General features: G+C 34.4%; 1 protein-coding gene across 1 annotated transcript in view; it reads left to right on the top strand.

Annotated features, from left to right (window-relative positions):
* LOC150106336 (uncharacterized) overlaps positions 1 to 21,162 on the top strand; it is a 580,415-nt gene that overhangs the window by 286,427 nt on the left and 272,826 nt on the right. Inside the window, 1 exon segment of the mRNA XM_090393088.1 lies at positions 12,842 to 13,048. Within this exon segment, the coding sequence (XP_090249214.1) occupies positions 12,842 to 13,048 (207 nt within the window).

The raw sequence follows: 21,162 nt of genomic DNA, 5'->3' as shown, positions 1-21,162 counted from the left end.
GAAAGTGGTCGTGATCACAAGACAGAAGATATAATGAAATTATTTAACGATTATTTTTGTTGGGATATTTCATACAAGTCAATTTGATTTTATTTGCGGGAAAGAAGTTGAGGGGTTGAAGGTGAACATACAGGAAGTATCTGTTCGGTGATCTTTCATCGTGTGCTCTGAGTAAGTGCCAAAGAATTAGTAGTGCCTTTGACCTATTCGTCAAAGAATAACGATGGTGCTAAATCACAGGCTTGCAGGAATGCAAGCTTCTTTGAATTTCTGGAGTAGTGGTTAAGGTTTTAAAGAAGTTAAGATTAACAGGAAATGGGTGGTGCCAAATTCTGTGTGTTGTAGACCAGTTGGATTTGTTAAGAGGGGGGGGGTCTGTTTTAGTACAACGGAACGCTGAAAAGCAATGCCCGTTTTTTAAATCACAATGCTTCACATAAGTAAATTAGATTTTGCGTTTAACAGATATTAGAGTATTAGTCTATTGTGTCCATTTTGGACACAATAGACTAATACTCTTGGTTTTGGTTTTGGATCCATTGAAGCCAGACTTTAGAAAAATACATGGTCATGAACCAGTCTTTCATCTTTAATTCTTCGGCAGTGTTAAAATGATATCCACATATGTAACCAAATAAAAAAAAACTATTTATCCATTTTTAATTTATCTTAAAAATAAAACGTTAAGGGGACCAAATAAAAGTCCAGAAGGTAGCATGACTGTCTAATTGAACTTGGAAATTCCTTCAGTTTCAGGTGAAATTTTTTCTATTCTGCTTATATCATCAGTAGCTTACAGACCTTCACGACCCACGACTGGCCAAGTGTTCTTGGCCTTCCTAACCTCTTTATTACGATAGAATTGTTAGCTTTATGCCTGTTGAAAATTATAGCTGTCATTTGCGTTGTTCTACTTGCCTGTGTGTGTGTGTGTGTGTGTGTGTGTGTGTGAGAGAGAGAGAGAGAGAGAGAGAGAGAGAGAGAGAGAGAGGAAAAACTTTCCGCTCCATATGAGACTGACTAACTTACATTCAGTTGCAAAGCCCTTATAAGGGTTCTTCACATCCTAGATGATATTTGAACCCACCAAGTCGTTTCATGTAAAGGACATGGTCAATACTGACTGAGCTATGGATACTCTGTATCCTATTTATGCAGTCTGTTATATTATCCCCCTCCACCCTCTCTTTCTCTCTTTAAGTCCCACCGTTTAAAATAACATCTCATTTTCTTCAGTAGTGATCGGTTGCCTGCCTTATTTTGGCAATCCGCTGACTTATACGCTCCTGTTTTTATTTTTCGAACGCATCTTTTGACATTGCTAATATGAACGCCGAACAGCTTATGAACTTCCAGAGACTTCTTTGACTCTAAACTTAGTAATAATCCATTGCCTTTTGAATGTAACAATACTTGGGGATTATTAAATTCAAAAAAGGCGTTTTACTAAGCCACATGAAAACATAAATTGGGACAAACGGGAATGGATAATTGATAACATATTGGGTAGGAGAATAGTTTTCTGGTATTTAATCATAGTTGTGACTCAGAGCTGGAAGAAACTAGCAAGGGTTTTCATTGCTATCCTTGAACCTCTGCTGCTATTTAAGATTTGTTAATGATTGGAATTCATTTGTATGCAACCAATAGGTAATCGGGGAAAATTTCAGAAATGATTCTGATATAATGGTCATTCATCAAAATTCAAACGGATCTCGAAGTTGAAGATATTTATGTGAATCTCGCCCAAGAAAGAATGTAAACCTATCGTACTAGTACCGTGAATAGGTTAGGGATTAGATAATCCGGAAACTTTATTAGGAACCAAGCATCCAACTTTTTACAGCTTGTAAAACTTCAGAAAGCAGAGGGGGTGGTCTGACACTAAATTGAAATTATAATCTTTTATCTAAAAGAAACTTAACGTAGCTAATATTAAATTCATAATTAAGCTTTTGAATTAAATTAATGGAATGATATACCAGAGGAGAAAGGAGACAAGAGAAGAGTAAACAGGGAAAGGAGTGGTAAGGATGATCCATAATTAGTGCAGTGATGAAGATATTGAAGTGCTTGTTCTCTTGTATAAATAAGTTTCATGTCACTGGAATATTAATAACAGTCTGTTTTATTTCTGAGAAATGAAATTGATCAGGAAAAGTATCACACGTAATAGCAGCGCTGAACAGTCAGCTAAGAGGATAGTTGAATATTATCTGTCGAGCTTGATAAATACTCCAAAAGGGGTGGTATTTACTTAGTTTATCAGATAGATACCCGAGAGATTTTTCAAGGAGGGAGAGAGGGGATCAAAGTGAGGAAACGAACAAGACGTCATCCGTGAAAACTGCATGAAGGTGTGGTAAGTAAAGAAATTGAGAATAAAATAACTTTTTGCATTGGGAGCTATAGGCGAGTGGAATGTATTGCTATGAATGAGGTGACGAGTACAAAAACAGTGTTGAATGTTGGTGTGGTATGGACAGGTTGAGAGTTAAACATATGATGCGGCTTTGATTCTGGAAGAGGAGTTTGGCTCTAGTAGTAATAATACTGCATAAAATAAAACATTTCTGTTGGTTTTGATATAAGAAACAACCATACTTACTGTGAATGGATATGAAATAAAAAAAAGTGCTTGTTTAATTATCTTTGTAAAGAAAATTAAAACACCTGCTAAAAAGTATAATACCCTAAAAATATTTTACAAAATTAGTGTAATAAATAAGTTAATGTCTCAAATCATACGTAGATGTCATTGTATAAAAATGGCAATGCTGCAAGATATTTTTATCGAATGGTGATTAAAAAAAAATGCATCTAGAATTTAGCTTCAGATGTCACATAACAATGTGATTTAACTCGGCAGGACACGTGAAGTGAAGGCCTTTGCATGCCATATTGAAGAAGCTAGGATAAATATGAACAGCTAAAATTGTATGCGAACAGTGGTGGTTGCGTTGTCAACTCTCCTTGATCTTAGACATCATGGATTCTGGAGGCCATTGAGTAGTATTTTGTGAGGGAAGGAAGAAAATTGCAGAAGTGAAAACGTAACCGTCACAGTATCACTTAACTTAAATTCATTCGTTTTAAGTGCAGTCTTCTTCTGCCCTGACCATGCATTCAACTCACCTACTATTTTTATTGGGGGGAGATATTAATCTTTTTAATATTCTGTGCGTTAATTATGTAGTTATAAATATCGCTCGCTGTTATTCAGAAAAACTTTTATGAGTATGCTGATGGTGCGAAAACTTGAATTATACATTTAAAGATTCCATTTACCAGTGATATGATAGGCTCACATCTCATCGGTGCCATTGTTCCTATTGATTCTTTGCTTAGAATCTTCACATAAAATTCATCTACGGTGTGAGCTAGCCAACTATCGAACCTTCATTAAGGTTATCAGATTCTTCAGGTTTATTATGCTGTCCACACGCAGTTCTCTATCTACAACACATATACAAATTTTCTTACACAGAATATTACGGAATAAATAGCCTCATTCTCAATATTATTGAATAGGCTTATATGTGTGTGTGTGTGTGTGTGTGTGTCAGCGACTACGTACAGTTGAGGGGAGGGAAGGGATCGTTAAGATTATAATCAGATTTTTCATGATATATAATATCATGATATAGATATATATATATCATCAGGTCTGGATGGAATCCCCCCCCCCCCTTTAAAAAAGGGTGTATATCTCTTCCGTATACTAAAACGATACTGCTCATCTTAGATTTTCGTGTAATTTTAGCTGTTTGATAAAAGTGAGGTAGGTAATTGTACAAGATGTCTGAATTGAATATCATTTGTCAATAATAAATAGACATGTTATTGTGTGTACACACACACAGACATACACACTTTTTTAAAACACACACACACACACATATATATGTATTCATATGGAACTAATGATTCTTCTGCCACTGATTATTCACAAAAATAAAATATAAACGTCGCCATTCTCTAATCTTTTATGTTAGAGAATCGTATACACGTAAATATAGGTCAACGCGGAAACATAAAACCGAATGATTAATTTTCGAACTTCTTCTTCTCATTCGTCTATGATCTCTTATGCTTTTAAGGGTCGAGATTTTGCCAAAGTGATTTCCATGCTGTCCTGTCCAAGGTTTGTTGTTTTGCTTCTTTCCATTTAATTCCCTTCTTTTCCAATTTTTCTTTAATTTCCTTTTGCCAACCTTTCCTGGGTCTGCCTATGTTTCTTTTTCCTATTTTCTGGCTTTCGTATACAGTTTTTGCTATTCTTCCTTCTTCCATTCGATTAGGATGTCCAAACCATCTCATTTGGGCTTGCGTTATGAATTGATTCAGAGGTGCAACTTGAAGGCTGTCTCTTATGGTTTGATTTCTTATTCGGTCTAGTCTTGTTTTTTGTGCCACTTTCCTGAGATATTTCATTTCAATTGTTTGTAGTTTATTTGTGTTTCCTGTTGTTAAACACCAAGACTCACAACTATGTTAATGTTGGTAGAAACACTGAACGGTACACTGCCATTTTGGGTGACTTCTTTCTTATCTAGGAGTGGGCCTTTCATTGCATAGAATAGCTTTGTTTCCCCCTCTTATCCTGTTGTTAATTTCTGTGTCTAGTCTACCATCTTCTTGTATATATGATCCCAAGTATTTAAAGGAGTGGACTTGTTCCAGTTGGTGATTATCTATTTTTATTGTGTGTTTTTGTTGGTTTCTAGATATGATCATTGTTTTAGTTTTATTTATATTTATGGTCATATTCCTTTTCTTTGTTTCTTCATACCAAATGTTGATATTGTACTGCAGATCTTCAGCTGTATTTGCTAGAATCACTACATCATCTGCAAAAGCCATGTGTGAAATCCTGGTTTCTTTCAGTTTCCTGTATCCTAAGTGAAACTTTTTTGTTTGGCACGACTTTAAAATTTCATCCATTACTACGATGAAGAGAAAAGGGCTGAGGATATAGCCTTGCCTCACTCCTACATTTGTTTCAAATTCTTTTGATCTATTATTACAGGTTCTTACATAATTTCTATTACTTTTGTAGAGGCTTTGTATGGCTGCTATTAAGTTATCTTGTATCTTGTTTTTCTTTAATGTTTGCCATATTAAGTGTCTGGGAACTCGGTCAAAGGCCTTTTCAAAATCTTTAAAACATGAATGTAGTTCTTTTCCATATTCCAATGTTTTCTCTGATATTTGTCTAAGACTGAAGATAAGATCCTGTGTGCTTCTATTTTTTCGAAAGCCATATTGCATTTCATCCAGTGTGTCTTCTATTTGATTCCTAAGCCTCGCTTCTAAAATGCGGGTATATAATTTTCCTGGAACGCTTACAAACGAAATTCCTCTATGGTTTTCACATTTGCGGTTGCCTCCTTTCTTAAATATAGGGATTATTAGATCTACTTCCCAGTTTTTGGGAATAATTTTCTTTTTTCATACAACATTGAATAGGTGTAAAATAAATTTTATGGCTTTCGTTCCTAAATTCTTTACCATTTCTGATGTTATTTGGTCATGGCCTGCTGATTTGCCCAGTTTTATTTTATTTATTGCTGCCAACAGTTCATTTGCATGAATTTCTTCACTCTGATCTTCTATTTTGCTTGCTCTTAGGGTTCCATTTTTTCCGTGTCTTGCATCTTCCAATAATTCTTGAAAGTACTGTTTCCATCTTTCAATGATGTCTTCGGAATTTGTGAGTAACTTTCCATCCTTATTTTTGATAAACTTTATGGGGCATTCTTTCTCTGACCTCATTCTTCTTAAAACATTATAGAAGAGTTTTTGGTTTCCTTTAAAATTTTGTTCTAAAGTATGTCCGAAGTCTTCCCAGCATTTTTTTTTTCTCTGCTTTCACTAAGGTTTTAACTTTATTTCTTTGGTTATTGTATAGTTCTCTATCAACCTGCAGCTTTGATGTCATATATCTCTTCCATAATTGCTTTTTCTTTTTAATTTCTTATTTTAGTTCTTCAGTCCACCAGGGTGTTTTATGTTTCTTCTGTTTATTATTTAATGATACACCACAGATTTCTTTGCTTGTTTCTAGAAGAAGTGTTTTGAACCTGTACCATAGGTTTTCTACATCTTGGTCTTCATATATCTCTTTTTCTACTTCTTTCATCTTGTCTTCTGTTTTACTTTTATACTCAATGGCTGGTTCTTCTTTCTTTAGTTTGTAGTTCTTTATCTTAACATTTATTTCCTTGCTACTTTTTCTACATTTTTCAACTTTTATTTTATGGATTGTTTCCAATAATAATAAGTAGTGGTCACTGCCTATTTCAGGACCTCTGTAGACTCTTGCATTTTTTGTATACTTCCGGTACGATCTGCTTATGATAGCATAGTCGATTATAGATTTTTCGTTTCTGTTGGGCTCTTCCCTGGTAAACTTATGGATTTCTTTATGCTTGAACATAGTATTCGCTATTACAAAATTATTTGTAAGGCAAAGATTTATTATTCTTTCTCCATTATTATTCCGGGTCATTTCTCCTTGTGATCCCAACACTTGTTTCGTTTCTTCATCTACTTGATTCTCTACCCGGCCATTAAGGTCTCCTAGTAGTATGATATGCCCTTGAACTTCTTCAATTGTTTTTTGTAAGAGTTCGAAGAATTCATCTTTAATTTCTTTATTGGCATTATCGTTTGGGCCATATGCAACAACCAGTGAATACTTGGTTGTCTTATTTAAAATCTGTAGTAATTGTCAACAACCTTTCGTTTATTAGTTGCCATTTAGTAATATATTATTTGAGATCTGGTTTAATTATGCAAGCTACCCCTTGTTTTCCTCATTCTCTTGGGTTTACCCCTGAATAGAAAAGTATATACCCATCTTTCATTTTCTGGCAACCTTGACCTTTCTTTTTTTTGTTTCTGTGACTGCTAGCAAATCCAATCTTGATTTTTTTAAATTCATCTATTAATTCGTTTTCTTTTCCATGTAGACTTTTAACGTTCCATGTTCCGTATCTCATGTACCTTTTTCCTCGCTTTGTCGTTAACCATTTAGGCAGTTCGGCTATCTCTTTGTTATTTCTTTTAATGAGTGAAATTTTAAGGTGTGCAGGGGATTAGCCTTTAGCACCCGAGTCTGGTGGTGGGGCTGCCACCTTCGAGGCCCCCAGACCGGCCTATGAGGGAAGTGCTATCCTGTTGGTCCGCGGGAGGTATTTTATTTCCCTCCTACCCTTCATAGTAAACTATGACGAGCATTCTCCAATCCGCCACCAGGGGACGCGCCCGATGGGAGTTACAGATGTCCCCACACGGGTTCGAACTTCTGACACATTTATTTCTGAGGAGAAATAATTGTCTCAAAAATACAAAAGAAAATATCTCAAAATGGAGATGACAATTTCAAGGTCATGCGAACAAGCTTTAAGTAGAAATGAGAAGGAATATAATAATTCAGTGTCGGGTGGTGATAAAATGAATCAAATTTACTTTCCATATCAAATTTGACTACATCTCCCTCTCTCTCATAATATAAAGAAAAGGAAAGAAATCGCTATACTGATTACAAAACTCCGGGAGAGTTGGGCCTCCCGGACAAGTAATTGCTTTCGGGAGAGGTAGCAACCCCACTGGGAAAGAGGAAAGAATTCCCTGAAGTATAATAAGATTTTTCATGAAATCAAATTCTGCGAGTGAAAGATTATTGCTAGAGAGAGAGAGAGAGAGAGAGAGAGATTATTTTAAGTTCACTCTAGCAGTATTAATAGCATAGTGTGGTGTTCTGACAAATTTTGTTTTGCAATTCCGGATTTCATCTGGCATCTTGATTCATGTAATTCTGGTAAAGAAGAGGATGGGAGGGTATGAGAACTACATCCCCTTAAGTCTTTAAAGGATCTAAAAACTAGTTTTTCTTAACATGACTTTTTTTTTATTTCATTCAATAAGATACCAATATTACAAAAAAATTCCTTTGTTCGACAGTCTTCTAAAAAATGCCGAGAGAGGTTATTGCTTCATCACAGATAATAACCGTAGGCATGTTCCTGTGCTTTTCTGATATAACGTATCCGCTACTTTTTATATTATTATTAAACTGAATAAAATAGCTTTTTTCTTCTTCATTATATGCATATTTACACTTTAATAAACATTTTAAGGAAAAGTCAGAAATAAAAACACGCATTTTTAAAGTAGTTTGAGTCATCAATTTCACGTATAGCTGTGCTTATCGTGACGTTTGCCACCCTCTTTATACGGCTTTATCTATCTTCTGTGAACAGGAACCCGTAATAGCTTGTTTTCTGCAACAGATTTGGCAAATGTCCAAGTCTCAATGACCGTGAGGAAATTGCTGTTTAAAAAGACCTTGAGTTGAGAAACCGGATTAAAAAAAAAAAAAAAAAAAAAAAAAGGAGAGAGGAAAAGTTAGATGTTCCAAATTAAGCGAAAAGTTTTATTTTGCCCAAAATGGCATGCGGATTCTGGTTTATAAATACAACGTCCACATTTATTTCCATTCCCCCACAATATAAAATTTAGTAAATTATAAGAACATAATAGATTTGGTAATACATTGATTAGAAATTGGTATTAAGAAAAATATTTGTTAATCTTTTGAAATGAACTCATTTGTGAGGATTTTGACATTACGAAAATATTTATCATGAAAAAGGCGAAAGAAATCGATTATAAAATTTTATACTTCACCTTTTTGACCTTCTTGACTTTTAAAATTATAAAGAATTTATAATTTTTGATATTAGTTAGTACTACCACTAACAGCATTGCTGGACGAAAAGAAGGATGTGATCGTTGAAGAAAGAGCCTGGAAGACTTCAATTTAGCATTCTAGAGTTAGAGGATATTATAAATACGTCATTATTTCATAGATATTTGTAACTAAGTTTCAAAAATTGACCCAAGCTTATGAGACTTCTGCAGCGCAGTTGTCTTTGTATTTCACCACTTCACCAAACGCTGCCCATGAAACCAGTGTTCACCTTTTTTGATGAAGGTTTCACTGGCCTGATAACTGTTGGGTTCACATTAGAGACCAGGCAGAAAGAGGGCGAAAACCTGCTTTTCAATTCTGTAGCAGGATGTGAATTCAGGATTTGGATGAAAAGAGTGGGATTATGAATAGAAAAATCCTTAAAGACTGTTATGGAATCCGTGCAGTTCAAGTAAGTCCAAAAAGTGACCCACTTCTACAAATTATTTTCTTTAGCTTACTTCTCTCTCTCTTTCTGTCTTCACGTTAATTGCATGTGTGTTGTGATCAAAAATTTCAGAACTAGCCATCAATTGACACAGCCACATAGTATAAGCCAGTGCTTCCCAAACTTATGGATGTAAAAGACCCCTGTACAAAAATTAAAATATTTCACGGCTCCTATCGAAAAAAAAATCGTAACTCAGACATATATTATTCTAATATTTATTGTATTTATATTCAATACTCTCTATATTTAAACCAAACCTAGTTCAAAAACAAACCAGGCTAAAAGTATACAATACATTAGCCCTACCGGTCTTAATGTATGGAAGCGAAATCTGGACAATAAAACAAAAAGACAAACAAAGATTAACAACAGCAGAAATGAAGTTTATGAGAAAAACTGCAAAGTGTACCCTATTTCACAAAAGAAACGAAGATATTATGAAAGAATTAAACCAAGAACCAGTAATTGAAAAAAATAAAAATTATAAACATAGATGGATGGAACACGTTCAAAGAATGAAAACAGAAAGATTATCAAAACAAACCTTAAAGTACAAGCCATTAGGAAAAAGAAAACCAGGACGTCCTCTTAAACGATTCAACGATGACTTCTAAGGCCGGAACAGGCCATACTAGGCCTAAATCCTTGATACGTATGATGATGATGATATTCAATACAATTTATATTCAAGATTTTGCGTTTGTGAGCTTTTTTGTGATTCTTATCAATATCTTTGAAATGAAACTTATATGAATAAGCATATATTTACTAATATTCATTAAACTCCGAAATACGCAGGAAGAAAAATTTGTGAACCAACACCAATGTGTGATTTTTTCAACACAATGTGTGATAATAAAAATTAAATACGTTTCTTTTAAGATAAAAAAAAAAATCTATTTAGTCTTAAAGCATTTTAAAGTTGTTTTCATTATTTCACGGCTCCCTCGACAAAACTTACGGCCTCCAAGGGGGCCGCGGCCCACAGTTTGGGATGCGCTGGTATAAGCTACTCCACTAGCTCAGGTAAAGTGTACAGAATTTGACGTACTTGTATCGTAGGTATGGCATATGAAATGAACTGATATGCGAGTCTCGGCTTTCTTTAACGTTAGTTTAAGACAATATAAACTACTGCCTACTTATTAATAATCCAATGAAAGTTAAGTGTAATGATTTCTGTAATAATTTAGGAAGTAAAATTATATTTTGACGTGTGACTGTTTGATGCTCTTGCCATTTTTAGTGCAAGGTCTGTTTAAAGCTAGGAAAATTTGTCACAGAAACTTTCAAGGTTGTTCAAATTTGCTTTCGGAGAGGAAACAGTGAGCAAAAGTGTGAAACATCTGATTCGCTTTTTGAATTTAGAAGTGGATTAGACAATTCTGATTTTTTTTTTATCATTAAATTATATATTGTGAATTCATTCCAAGAAATCAGGAGAAGAACAGCAGGAGAAATGGCGCGTCGAAGATTGTTTACTCTCCCTTTGCTTTATGGAAATTCCTCACTAATATAAGAATGACTTCTGGTTCCTCCACAACTTTTTTTTTCTCAGTACTCAAATTGGCACTGAATGGAAAAAGAGTTGTTGGTATTATTATGATTTAAAAACAAAAAACAAAAACGCATACATGCAGAGTTCAAAACAGAGGATGTGTGCATAAGGCGCAAACCCGGATGTATCAAGTCGAGGGTTACGTTCAATGAAGACGCATGGAATTTCATACTACCCTATACAACGAAGGCTATTTAACTAAAGTTTATATTTTGAGAAAATTATCACCTAGTAGTATTTAAAAAAATAAATAAAACCAATCTTTTTCATCCATAATAAACATTTGTGGTCTTTCCCTTTAGATTCGTTAGCTGAACTTATCACAAACTTCTCAAGCTTGGTCTTTCTCGGATCTAACCCAGGTCCGATTGGACTGGAATCGAACCCAGGTCTTTCCGACCAAAGGTCGAAAAGACCTGGGTTCGATTCCAGTCCAAGACGCGAGGAACTTTATCTGATCTCTTTCGAGTAAAGGTGAGTTAGCTGGTCTCATACGGAGGTAGGGATTTTTGCACTCGGAAACTCGGGTTTTTCGTCTCCCAGAATAGGCAAACTGGCTCCTTGAACACACACACCTCTATACTCATAAAAATTGTCTCCACACACACAAACGCCAGACTTTGCGACAAGCTAGTTGGGGGTTTCCCACAGCCGAATAATCATAGCGGACCCTGCACCACTTCAGTGTGAAAGAAGGACAACTCCCTTCTTTCACACTGACAATTAGACGAAGTGTAAGTTATCTTCTCTTAGCACTAACACAAATGGTATTCCTTCCCATCAGAATACTAGATAATCCTCATTATCCTCACAGCATGCTTAACGAGTTTATCCACATGCTGTGAATATCAGTTTGCCTCTTAGTAACCCAGACCATTATAGTGTCCAGTTTTTCTTTTCAGCAACTCTCAGCCTCATATAATTTGGCTCACAGCTGACTAATGTTTCCATTCTCCTAATCTAAACATCTACTCTGAACAAATAATTGGAAGTATTCTTGGTGGAATGAAGGCCTTCCCCCCCCCCCGCGCAACTTCACTCAAGTTCTGGTTCTCGAAGTTTACCAAATATTTATTCTTTTTTTTTTAAAGGCATGCCACAAGTTGTTCGAGACAAACTCCAGCTTCACTCAGCCAATACACAGTAGATTGCAAAAGCATTATCTATCAAAAAGGCTTCGTTGACATCTGAATAAATCGCTTCTTAACCATGAGTATTTTTTCGTAACATCTTCATAAAAAGCAAAAAAGTAAAGAGGCATCACAAAACTGATTTACTCTTAACAAAACCATGCCCTCTCATCCTCACTTGATTTTATCGGGGATTTCTTCAGAGATATGATAGTCTGTGGACTCCATATCAGAACAGTATGGTGGGAATGCCTGAGAGTTCTCATCCGTAGTCCTTAATTTTTTAGGGGAGGGGAAAAGCATCTCTCGCGAGGATCAGTATTTCATCGAGACAAGCACCTTTTCACCAGTGATTTTTATTTCTGACTTAAGTCACTCTCTTCAGAAATATTGGAGCAGCTGTTGACATATGAGTCAGAAATTACTTGCAGATTCAGGGGTTCATAGTAGATCGCTCCTCAGGTTCCACCAGATGTCCGCTGTTTTCTGTGGCTAGAATCCAGGTTTTAGGGAAAGAACTAGTGTGTTTGCTCATGATTATTGTTTGAATAAATAATCCCTGCAAGGAAATAACAGATGATACTGACACATTGAAGAAAAGAAAGATGTTTGCAAAGGTCTCTTGGAGTTGCCTGAAACATCACTTAAACATAATCGATGCGATGAAATTATTATTTAAAGCAAATTTTTAGAGCTTAATTAAAAAACTCTTAATTTCTTGATATCCAGTATAGGTGTATTTTTGTAAACTACTGTGTTAATAAAATTCTAAAATATACAATATTCGCAAACGGATATATTGAAAGTTTTATTGCTTAATATTATCTTCCTAGTATTCTATCTCAGAAAGTGATTATCACTTTCGATACTAGTTCATTATAATGCAAAAATGATAACTTTAGTTTCCTAATAGTATTTTATTTTATTTTTTAATTCTTCCTCAGGAGTCAGACGGGAAAAGCCATCCTGCCAGTAGGGATTATTCAGAGGTTCGTAAGGCTATCAAACAGTGGACTGAATTTCAGGACGGCCAGCGGATATTAGTGACCACCCCATCAGTGCTTGTTGGGTATCGAGTTGAGGTGTATAGAGCAGAAGGCACCACCCAGTGGTATACAGCTGTTATAGTTTCTTACAACGAAAACACCAGGGTAAGTAACTGAATTTAGATATTGACTTTCAGATATGAACAATTATGGTATTCTTGCTTCTTATTCTGCACACAAAAATCATATTTGGCATAATAGTTAATCTAAATGGAATGCATCTTGTCATTTTGAATTACCCTTTCCTTGTTTAGATTTTGTTTCATTCTGTCAGTTCAATATCCATTCTGTTCCGCTAATCAAATTTTTCTACTAACTTTGTGCTGTTAAAATCATATTGCCTATCATAGTATGAGTTTTCAAGATTTAGTCTTTGATAATGATAAAAATATTGACATACGATAAGAGATTTTTTCTCCAATCCTGATATCTGCTTACATTAAAAAATGCAGAAAAAAAGCTGGCACATCTATAACAAAAAAATACAAACCAGTTCGTATTTTTTACATGTTCTGAAAAATCTATGCATATCGTGCAGTAGAAGATTTTGTTTAGAATGCTGGTTGCTTAAAGTAATCTGGCCTCCAGTGCTACATTCGTATCATAAAAGCTCGTATGCAGACATTCACAGAAGATAACATATCAAATGTGATATATAAATGTGAACTAATCCAACATGGACTCTGTAACTCAGCCACAAGAAAGTTGTATTTGCTCTTTGGTTGGAAAGACTTTTTGAATCCCGTGCACGAGGGGAGGAACCTTTTTATATACGACTTTTCAACTGAAAGTGAAGTTGGCCTGATAGTAATATGGCAGTTTTTCATACAACCACTTGAACATATCTACAGGCATAACACATTCCGCCCTTCTGGGATACAGCAGATGAATGGCAACGGCTGTATTTAAATATCCGTAAATACTTAACCAGGGAACTCGGGCCACATTGGAATAGATGAAGAATTAGTCCAGTTTAGAATTTAGTTCGAAGTGAATGAAATTCGGAATTTTAGGACAAGACATATGATTGTGTGTAATTAAATTATTAGGTGTTATTTCGTATAAAAAAAAAAAAAAAGTAAACATCTGTAAACGTTTAATCATCCGGAAGCATCCGCCCATGCGAAACATGTGGATGTGGCTTTAAATGATACCATTAGGATCATAACTGGATGCCTAAGACCAACCCCCAGTCAACAAGCTGTATCCCTTAGCAGGCATAGCGCCACCAGGCATAAGACGTCAAGTGGCCGGTGAGATGGAGAGAAAAAAGCAGATGACGGAAGAAAGACATCCAATGTATGGCCATATCATCACAGCTTCTGGACTTAAATCGAGGCGTAGTTTTATGCAAAGAACTAAACCATTGATCCATAAACCTGAGCAGCGACGTCTTGTTCTATGGAGGGAATCGGTTCAACTTCAAGAAGTCCCCATAATTAAGGAAGAGTTAATCAAAGGATATCACCTACCCTACAGCACCTGGAAGACTCTGAACCGTCTTAGAGTGGGAGTGTCCAAATGCAGAAGCAATCTGATGAAATGGGGTTATGCAGATGATGACAGCTGTGAATACGGAGACGTCCAAACTGACGAACATCTTTTATGTTGCCCAAATCTAATCGATGTGTGCTCCACGGATGACATTCTGACGGTCAATGACAAGGCGATACAAGCCGCTGTTTTTTGGAGGGAGAGGATATGATTGGTGTTCCGGACTCGGAAAGTTAAGTAAGTAAGTAATGTTTAATCATCGATTCTGGACAGCTTATAAAACCGTGTTTATTTATAGACCACTAGAGATTTTATAGTGATAAATACTTCAGCTTAATCTTTTCTCTTCTTATTGACTATATCTTGCTCGGATTTGAGAGAGGGATCCTAAATTAATCTTTTATTTTATATTGATGGCGCAAATGCTTTCTCCACAAATAAACCTTCCGAAATGATGTCATGCTACAGAAGGATAGTATTTTACAACTATCTTCACCACTTAACAGGTTTTCTATTTGTCTCGAAACTAGGAAAACTTGTCCTCTTTCCACCCAATTCAAAAATGGGTTTAACGGGTGCATTCTGCAGCTTATTGAAGGTGTAAGTAGGAACAGAACGATAAGTGGAGTAGGAACGTGAAGGTAACCAACTCTCCATAAGCACATTACTTTCACCTGCTGGAAAATACAGGAAACATTCACGGAAATAAATCCTTTTGGAGTATCAGCAATTCCTGCATTTCATTATGATTTCTAAGTATCAGCACTTTGGTGGAGATATTTTATTTTTTATATTATTATGTATTTATTTAATAGGATTATATCTCAGTCAGTAAGTACAGAAGCTATGTATACATGTTACTACTCATTAGGTAACTTAATGCTCTTTTCAAATACAAGTCAAGTATTGTTTCCTTCATCGCATTTTAAGAATGTTAGAAAAAACAGAACGTCCTGTCTTAGTTAATGGACAAGAAATAAACGAAAATAGTTTTATATAAGGAACAACGTTCTCGGATCCCTTAATACATAAAAAAAAAAAAAACTATTTAACATTTTCCTTTGATATTATTCAACAATTCTGTGTTTTCCCCTTGAAAATAGACCACACAGTCCAATTTTAAAATCTGAAGATATTTCAGCGTGTGATTGTTTTCAGGCGCGTTTCGCAAAAATACATATACGTACCTACTTTGGTTCTGTTTGTTCATATGGTAAGCAATATTTTCCTGGATTCTGGCTAGACGAATTTTATTGAAATTGGATATTTGTAATCGTTAAAAAAAGTTTGTTCAGCCTTCTCCATTTTTGTTTTATTGGAACCATTTTCAAAGATAGAAGGGATAGAACGTTTCGAAGTTATATTTAATAATAGCTCTCTCCATTAGAATTTAATAAAATTTAATATTTAGAATATGTTCACTTGTTTTTTTTTTTTAGTGTAAGGATTATTTCTATTGGTATAAGGATTCAAATTTATTCTGATAATTCTGCACTGGATGGACTTGAATGGAATTTGGTATTTAGGACCTTTGTTAAAATTTGTCGGGTCGTTTCGTTTTCAGTCAGACTAAGTTCAAAATAATTTAGTTCTTTAATTCTTCGATCAATTAAAAAAAAAAAATCAAGCGAATTATATTTAAAGTTTGCCATGCGGCTACCTTTTATATTTGGCCACTCATGAATTTGTACATATTTTCTCCACCATAGGCTGACATAAGTTATAAAAACAACAACAAAAAAAATCTAACTATATAGGACGGTTAACTGTGCAGTGGTCTGTTCAAGATTCGATTGAACAGACCAGTTGAGTCTAACACGTAAAAAAGGAAGGTGAGGATATTTGTATCAAACATGACTAAGATTTTAAAGTAAAAACATCAACATTTTCTAAGAAATTGCTTCGATTCTTCCGTGTCGTGATACCACTCAAAACAATAGTGTGGCGTCATACATCTTCCCACTATCACCTGAACGAGTGTTGACATCATTTTAAGAATGGCTTCTGATCGCATTCCGCGAGACACATGTCGCCTTTTTCTGTAACGATATAATTCGAAAAGTCCGGTGATACTTAGTCATAAATGATGAAAAATGGTTACTTGAAACGTATTAAGCGAATAGATTTTATGCATACTGTACTAAAAAACTACAATAAAAAAAAAAACAGATTCTTCGTATATTTTGTTAGAAGTATACGAGCCACAGTGACACAAAATCGATTAAACGACTTGGCCATTACCTCAGTCGAACGAAATTCCTCTACTGAAAATGATGTAGATCAATATCGTAATTTTCAGAAGCCAAAGACCTAAAATTAATTTATAAATAATTTATCTGTAAAATATTGTCAGTTAACACACAAGTATTTTTTTAATTTTATCATGACTAGATTGAATTTTACACTTTTGACTGAAAATAGTTTATTTTGTTTGCGATGTCACTTATTCATATGTGCTATAGCACATATGAATAAGTGACATCGCAAACAAAATAAACTATTAATATAGTACATATAATATAATATTATATATATATAATATAATATAGATATATAATAGTACAATTAACTGCTATATATAGCAGTTAATTGTACTATATTATTTATGCATATTTTCATATGTATATTAAAATATTTGCTCCAGACAAATATGATGCAACGTTTTTTGTTTTTGTTTTTTAAAAAATTTCCGCTTTTAGTAGTCGAATGGTAAGACGAACATTCTTATCGAACGGTTTTGCCTTTAAGGCCAACTAAGGTTCGCATTTATTATTATTATTTTAAAACGATTGCTTATATCGAGCATTGACTTATTTTTTCAGCGCGCCGAGATGTAGAATGCAATCAACTAATATATATTTGGAATAATATATATATATATTATTTCTTAACAGAGTTTTCTGCTGGGTATGGGGGTTATTTGCTCAAAGCTGATCAAACATCCGGGATTGGCCTAATGTTACCGATTAATTTATCCAGCTATCGTGTTCTACTTTAAAGCGGTGCATACTCAAGTCGCAAAAGGAACGCAAGATAATATACTTCTTAAATTAAGAGCTTAGTACTCCTCTAATATATGCTTCTCTCGTCATGTGCGCCTAACTGCTGCCTCAACTCATGAGTCAGCATAGTTTTTAATGCATGACGATATACATACATGCTTGCGCGCTCTCCCATTCAAGATATATTTCGTAAAAATAAATTTCTGGTGTGCTTCTGCAATTTGTATTATGAAATGAAATCATAAAGTTTCTTCCATATGCGATTTTCTCATTCAGAAGCAGGAATAAACGAGGCACCAATTTACAGTAACATGATATGTACTGTATCTAATAAACAATATTTAAATTATCACTCACTTCACTCCGTTTTTGAGCTGAACTGATCAGATATCATAATTCAACTACATTACTGCAGAACTAATCATCATTATCATTTCCTGTTTGATTTTTTTTTGGCGAACTGCTCACTTTGCTGATTTGATGGCTAACCTTCAAAAACTATATATATATATATATATATATATATATATATATATATATAATGACATCCTTGTGCGTTCTACTTTTGTTTAGCATTTTAGATCGTTTTCACTGCCTCTATTCAATGCATTCGCTTTACAATATCCTTTCATATATGGATTTCACTGTATTTGCTCATGCTAACAGAGTTGAAATTTTTGCATGTCAGACTCGAGGTTTTTCTTTCGCCGAAGGCTGATTCTAAAAGTCTTAAATACATGGAATGCCACCTTGTATCTCTCATGCAGAGGTGGCATTCCAAAACAAGTCTGAAAAATGTTAGAATGATTCTTACAGGAGGTTGGCGTGCCTTCATTAGATAATACGAAACAGAAGTAGGCGTGATATAGTGCGTAGAGAACTAATTCTATAAATTTTCGTAGAAAGATCATTTGATTTGCATTATTGTGACAATTAGGTTATACCTCAGCTGATGAATCCTGATTTGTAAATAATGTGAAATCTGCAAGCAAGTAAACTATATCTGATGACTGATTGGCAAGCCTGGATACATAATGTCTTGTAAATCACGTACTGTGCTGTATATTGTTGTTGCACAAGTTCACAGAACGTTTGCACAACACATTAAAAACTCATTACACGATGTCCGTTTTTGAAATGTGTAATGAAAGTTCTAACCCACTGAGAAGCTTTCAGACATTCTGTTCAGATTTGAGCTTGAAATTGCCACGTTTATTAGCAGACCTTATGAGCATTAAAATATTTCACAATGTCTAGTCCGTTATATAGTTGATCCATACTGCGTGTTTTGAAGTGATGTGTAATTCTATATATTTTGTTCAAGTACTTATCTGGTAACCTTGGAGGAGGCTGTCCAACTGATAATGAAATGTGATGGCCATTAACGGGATGGGGAGAAGGTATGCTATATATATATACCGTAAATGCTGATCTTATATATAATTTCATTCGCAAGCCTCTGTCTTCCATAGGCTACTTAAATCTTACGTAAGTAGTTGAATACTTGAAAAAAAAAAAAAACTGCTTCACAACATGGAAAAATCACTAGGCTCGATTCCTACTAAATCTGCATTTATTTTCCCGTTTGTAATAATAGAGACAATATACAGGTTGTGTTGAGCTTTCATTCCCATTTTTATTTTGAGCACACAGAGTACAATTGAAAATATCATTGTAAACATCATATTTAAATACGGTGGAGTAGTAAAATATAATTTGTAACATACTTATGAATAATTTATATTTGTAAATAAATTAAACAGCGTTAATCACAACCTTATTCTCATCTAATTATTAAATACTGCGTTTCCATTCCTGTAACGAACATTAATGCATGTAAAAGTTACGCACGTACAAAATAATGAAGAATGGTACCATTAACTGTGTTGACTAAGTTATGTGTTAAAAATTTAGCTTAGAGGTTATTGTGAAAGTGCCTCTTGTGGAGATAAACCTTGAGATCTCTGACATCACGTTATCTAGCGGGCAACAGCTGCAAAACACTACTTCATCTAAGCAAGTGCAAAGGCCTTGTATAATCGCCATAGTTCGGTTCTGTTTGTTTAAAAAGAAAGTAAGAAAAACTTATATACATTCCTATGAAAGGAAAGTCGCCCTTCAAAAACATTGTTTGCAGTATTAGTTTATAATGATGTGAAGGACATCTATTGAAATACAGTGACATAGTGACTTTGAGTTCGGTGTTCATGTATTGGTTCACCAGTAGACTGTGGACTTAGTTCCACTTAATGGCAGCTCTCTAACAGTATGTCTAGACATGGTCTCAAACTAGCCCATCACCAATAATCGCACAGTTCACTAGGCCAGTGTATCGCACACTCTATCTGCAGCCTCACTGACAAGTAGATTCATGTGAACGATGTAAATACAGCATCGGAAAATGATATCCTAGGAGGAAGAACTTTACAAAAACAGATTGGACCTTGGACTTCAAAACTGGCGATTCCTGTATTACTAGTTAACTTTTTTCTCTCTCTCTCTCTCTCTCTCTCTCTCTAAGACTGATAAAGGGGAGCGTCATGTAAATTATGATACTGCACTGTAATAATAATAATTTAAGAATAATATTTTAGTTTCCATACAATGCTAACAACATATTTCAAATTAAAAATTCCTATGCAAACTTACCTTTGTTCGAAATACAAAAGTTAATTTCTCACAAAAATGAGAAAATTTAGAAATTTTTTGTATTAGAAAGATTTCCAAAAGAACTTGGGAATCTTTCTAATACAAAATCTTTCTAATAAATAATAAATAACTCGACTTCTTATAAACCTGTTATTTTTATAAATTATAAGCAGTTCACCACGTAATCTCTACAGCCTGCTATCGCTCTCAGTTTGTGTATTCGCTGACCATCTTCTGTTTCAATGCGGATAAAATTCCTCCACTTCCGTGTGTGACTGGACAATAACATCACTTAACCGAAAGATATCTTAGCAAATTCGTCTACACCGCTCTTTTAAACTTAACATTTAAAAATGTTCATTACAGTTCAATTGCATGTATATTCTCATCTAGAGCAAATAGAAAATAAAGGTCCATTGTTTAAATCTTTGAATGATTTCTCGCCTGACACTATTATTATTTGAAAAAATTTTAATTTTATGCCGTTAAGTAAGTTTTAGTACGATCTCCTATTTCATCTGTATTGTATTATGCTTAGATATAAAACAGTTGAAATTTGTCTCCTTGTGGCATTTTGCAAGTACGATTTTATAGATAGCTGCAGGAAATATATGATTAGCGAATTTATTCTATCATGGTGGCCATCATTACGAGAAGTAGAGTGGAACTATTACTACTGCAGTAATGCAGCTGAAAACAATGAAAACAAATTGAAGTCAATGATAGGAAATTTATTTCCAAGACCTTAGTGATCATCCGTTAACTGTAAAAAGAAAAGAGTAAAAGATAGTTATTTCTAATTATAGACTAGTCTTTTGTACTCGCTGAGAAAACATTAAAAGAAAAAATCATATTCTTCCTTAATGTTTTCATAATGAAAAAAATGCTACAATAATATATACCGCATTTGTTATATTAAAGCACTTGAACTTATTGCACTTGACTTATTTAAAGCACTTAAAAAATTATTTGGTAATTCAGGAAGTTTTGATCGTAATGCTTTATCCGACGCCTTCTATAAACGCCATAGTTCGCAAATGGAATAGCTTTGATATTTGCTTATTCAGTGCACAA

Source organism: Typopeltis vanoorti, chromosome 5 (genome assembly GCF_054136105.1).
Source record: "Typopeltis vanoorti isolate ZY-2024b chromosome 5, IOZ_Tvanoo_1.0, whole genome shotgun sequence".
Taxonomy (NCBI): Eukaryota; Metazoa; Arthropoda; class Arachnida; order Uropygi; family Thelyphonidae; genus Typopeltis; species Typopeltis vanoorti.
The sequence above is the reverse complement of the archived record's forward strand: the minus strand, read 5'-3'. Positions and strand labels throughout refer to the sequence as shown.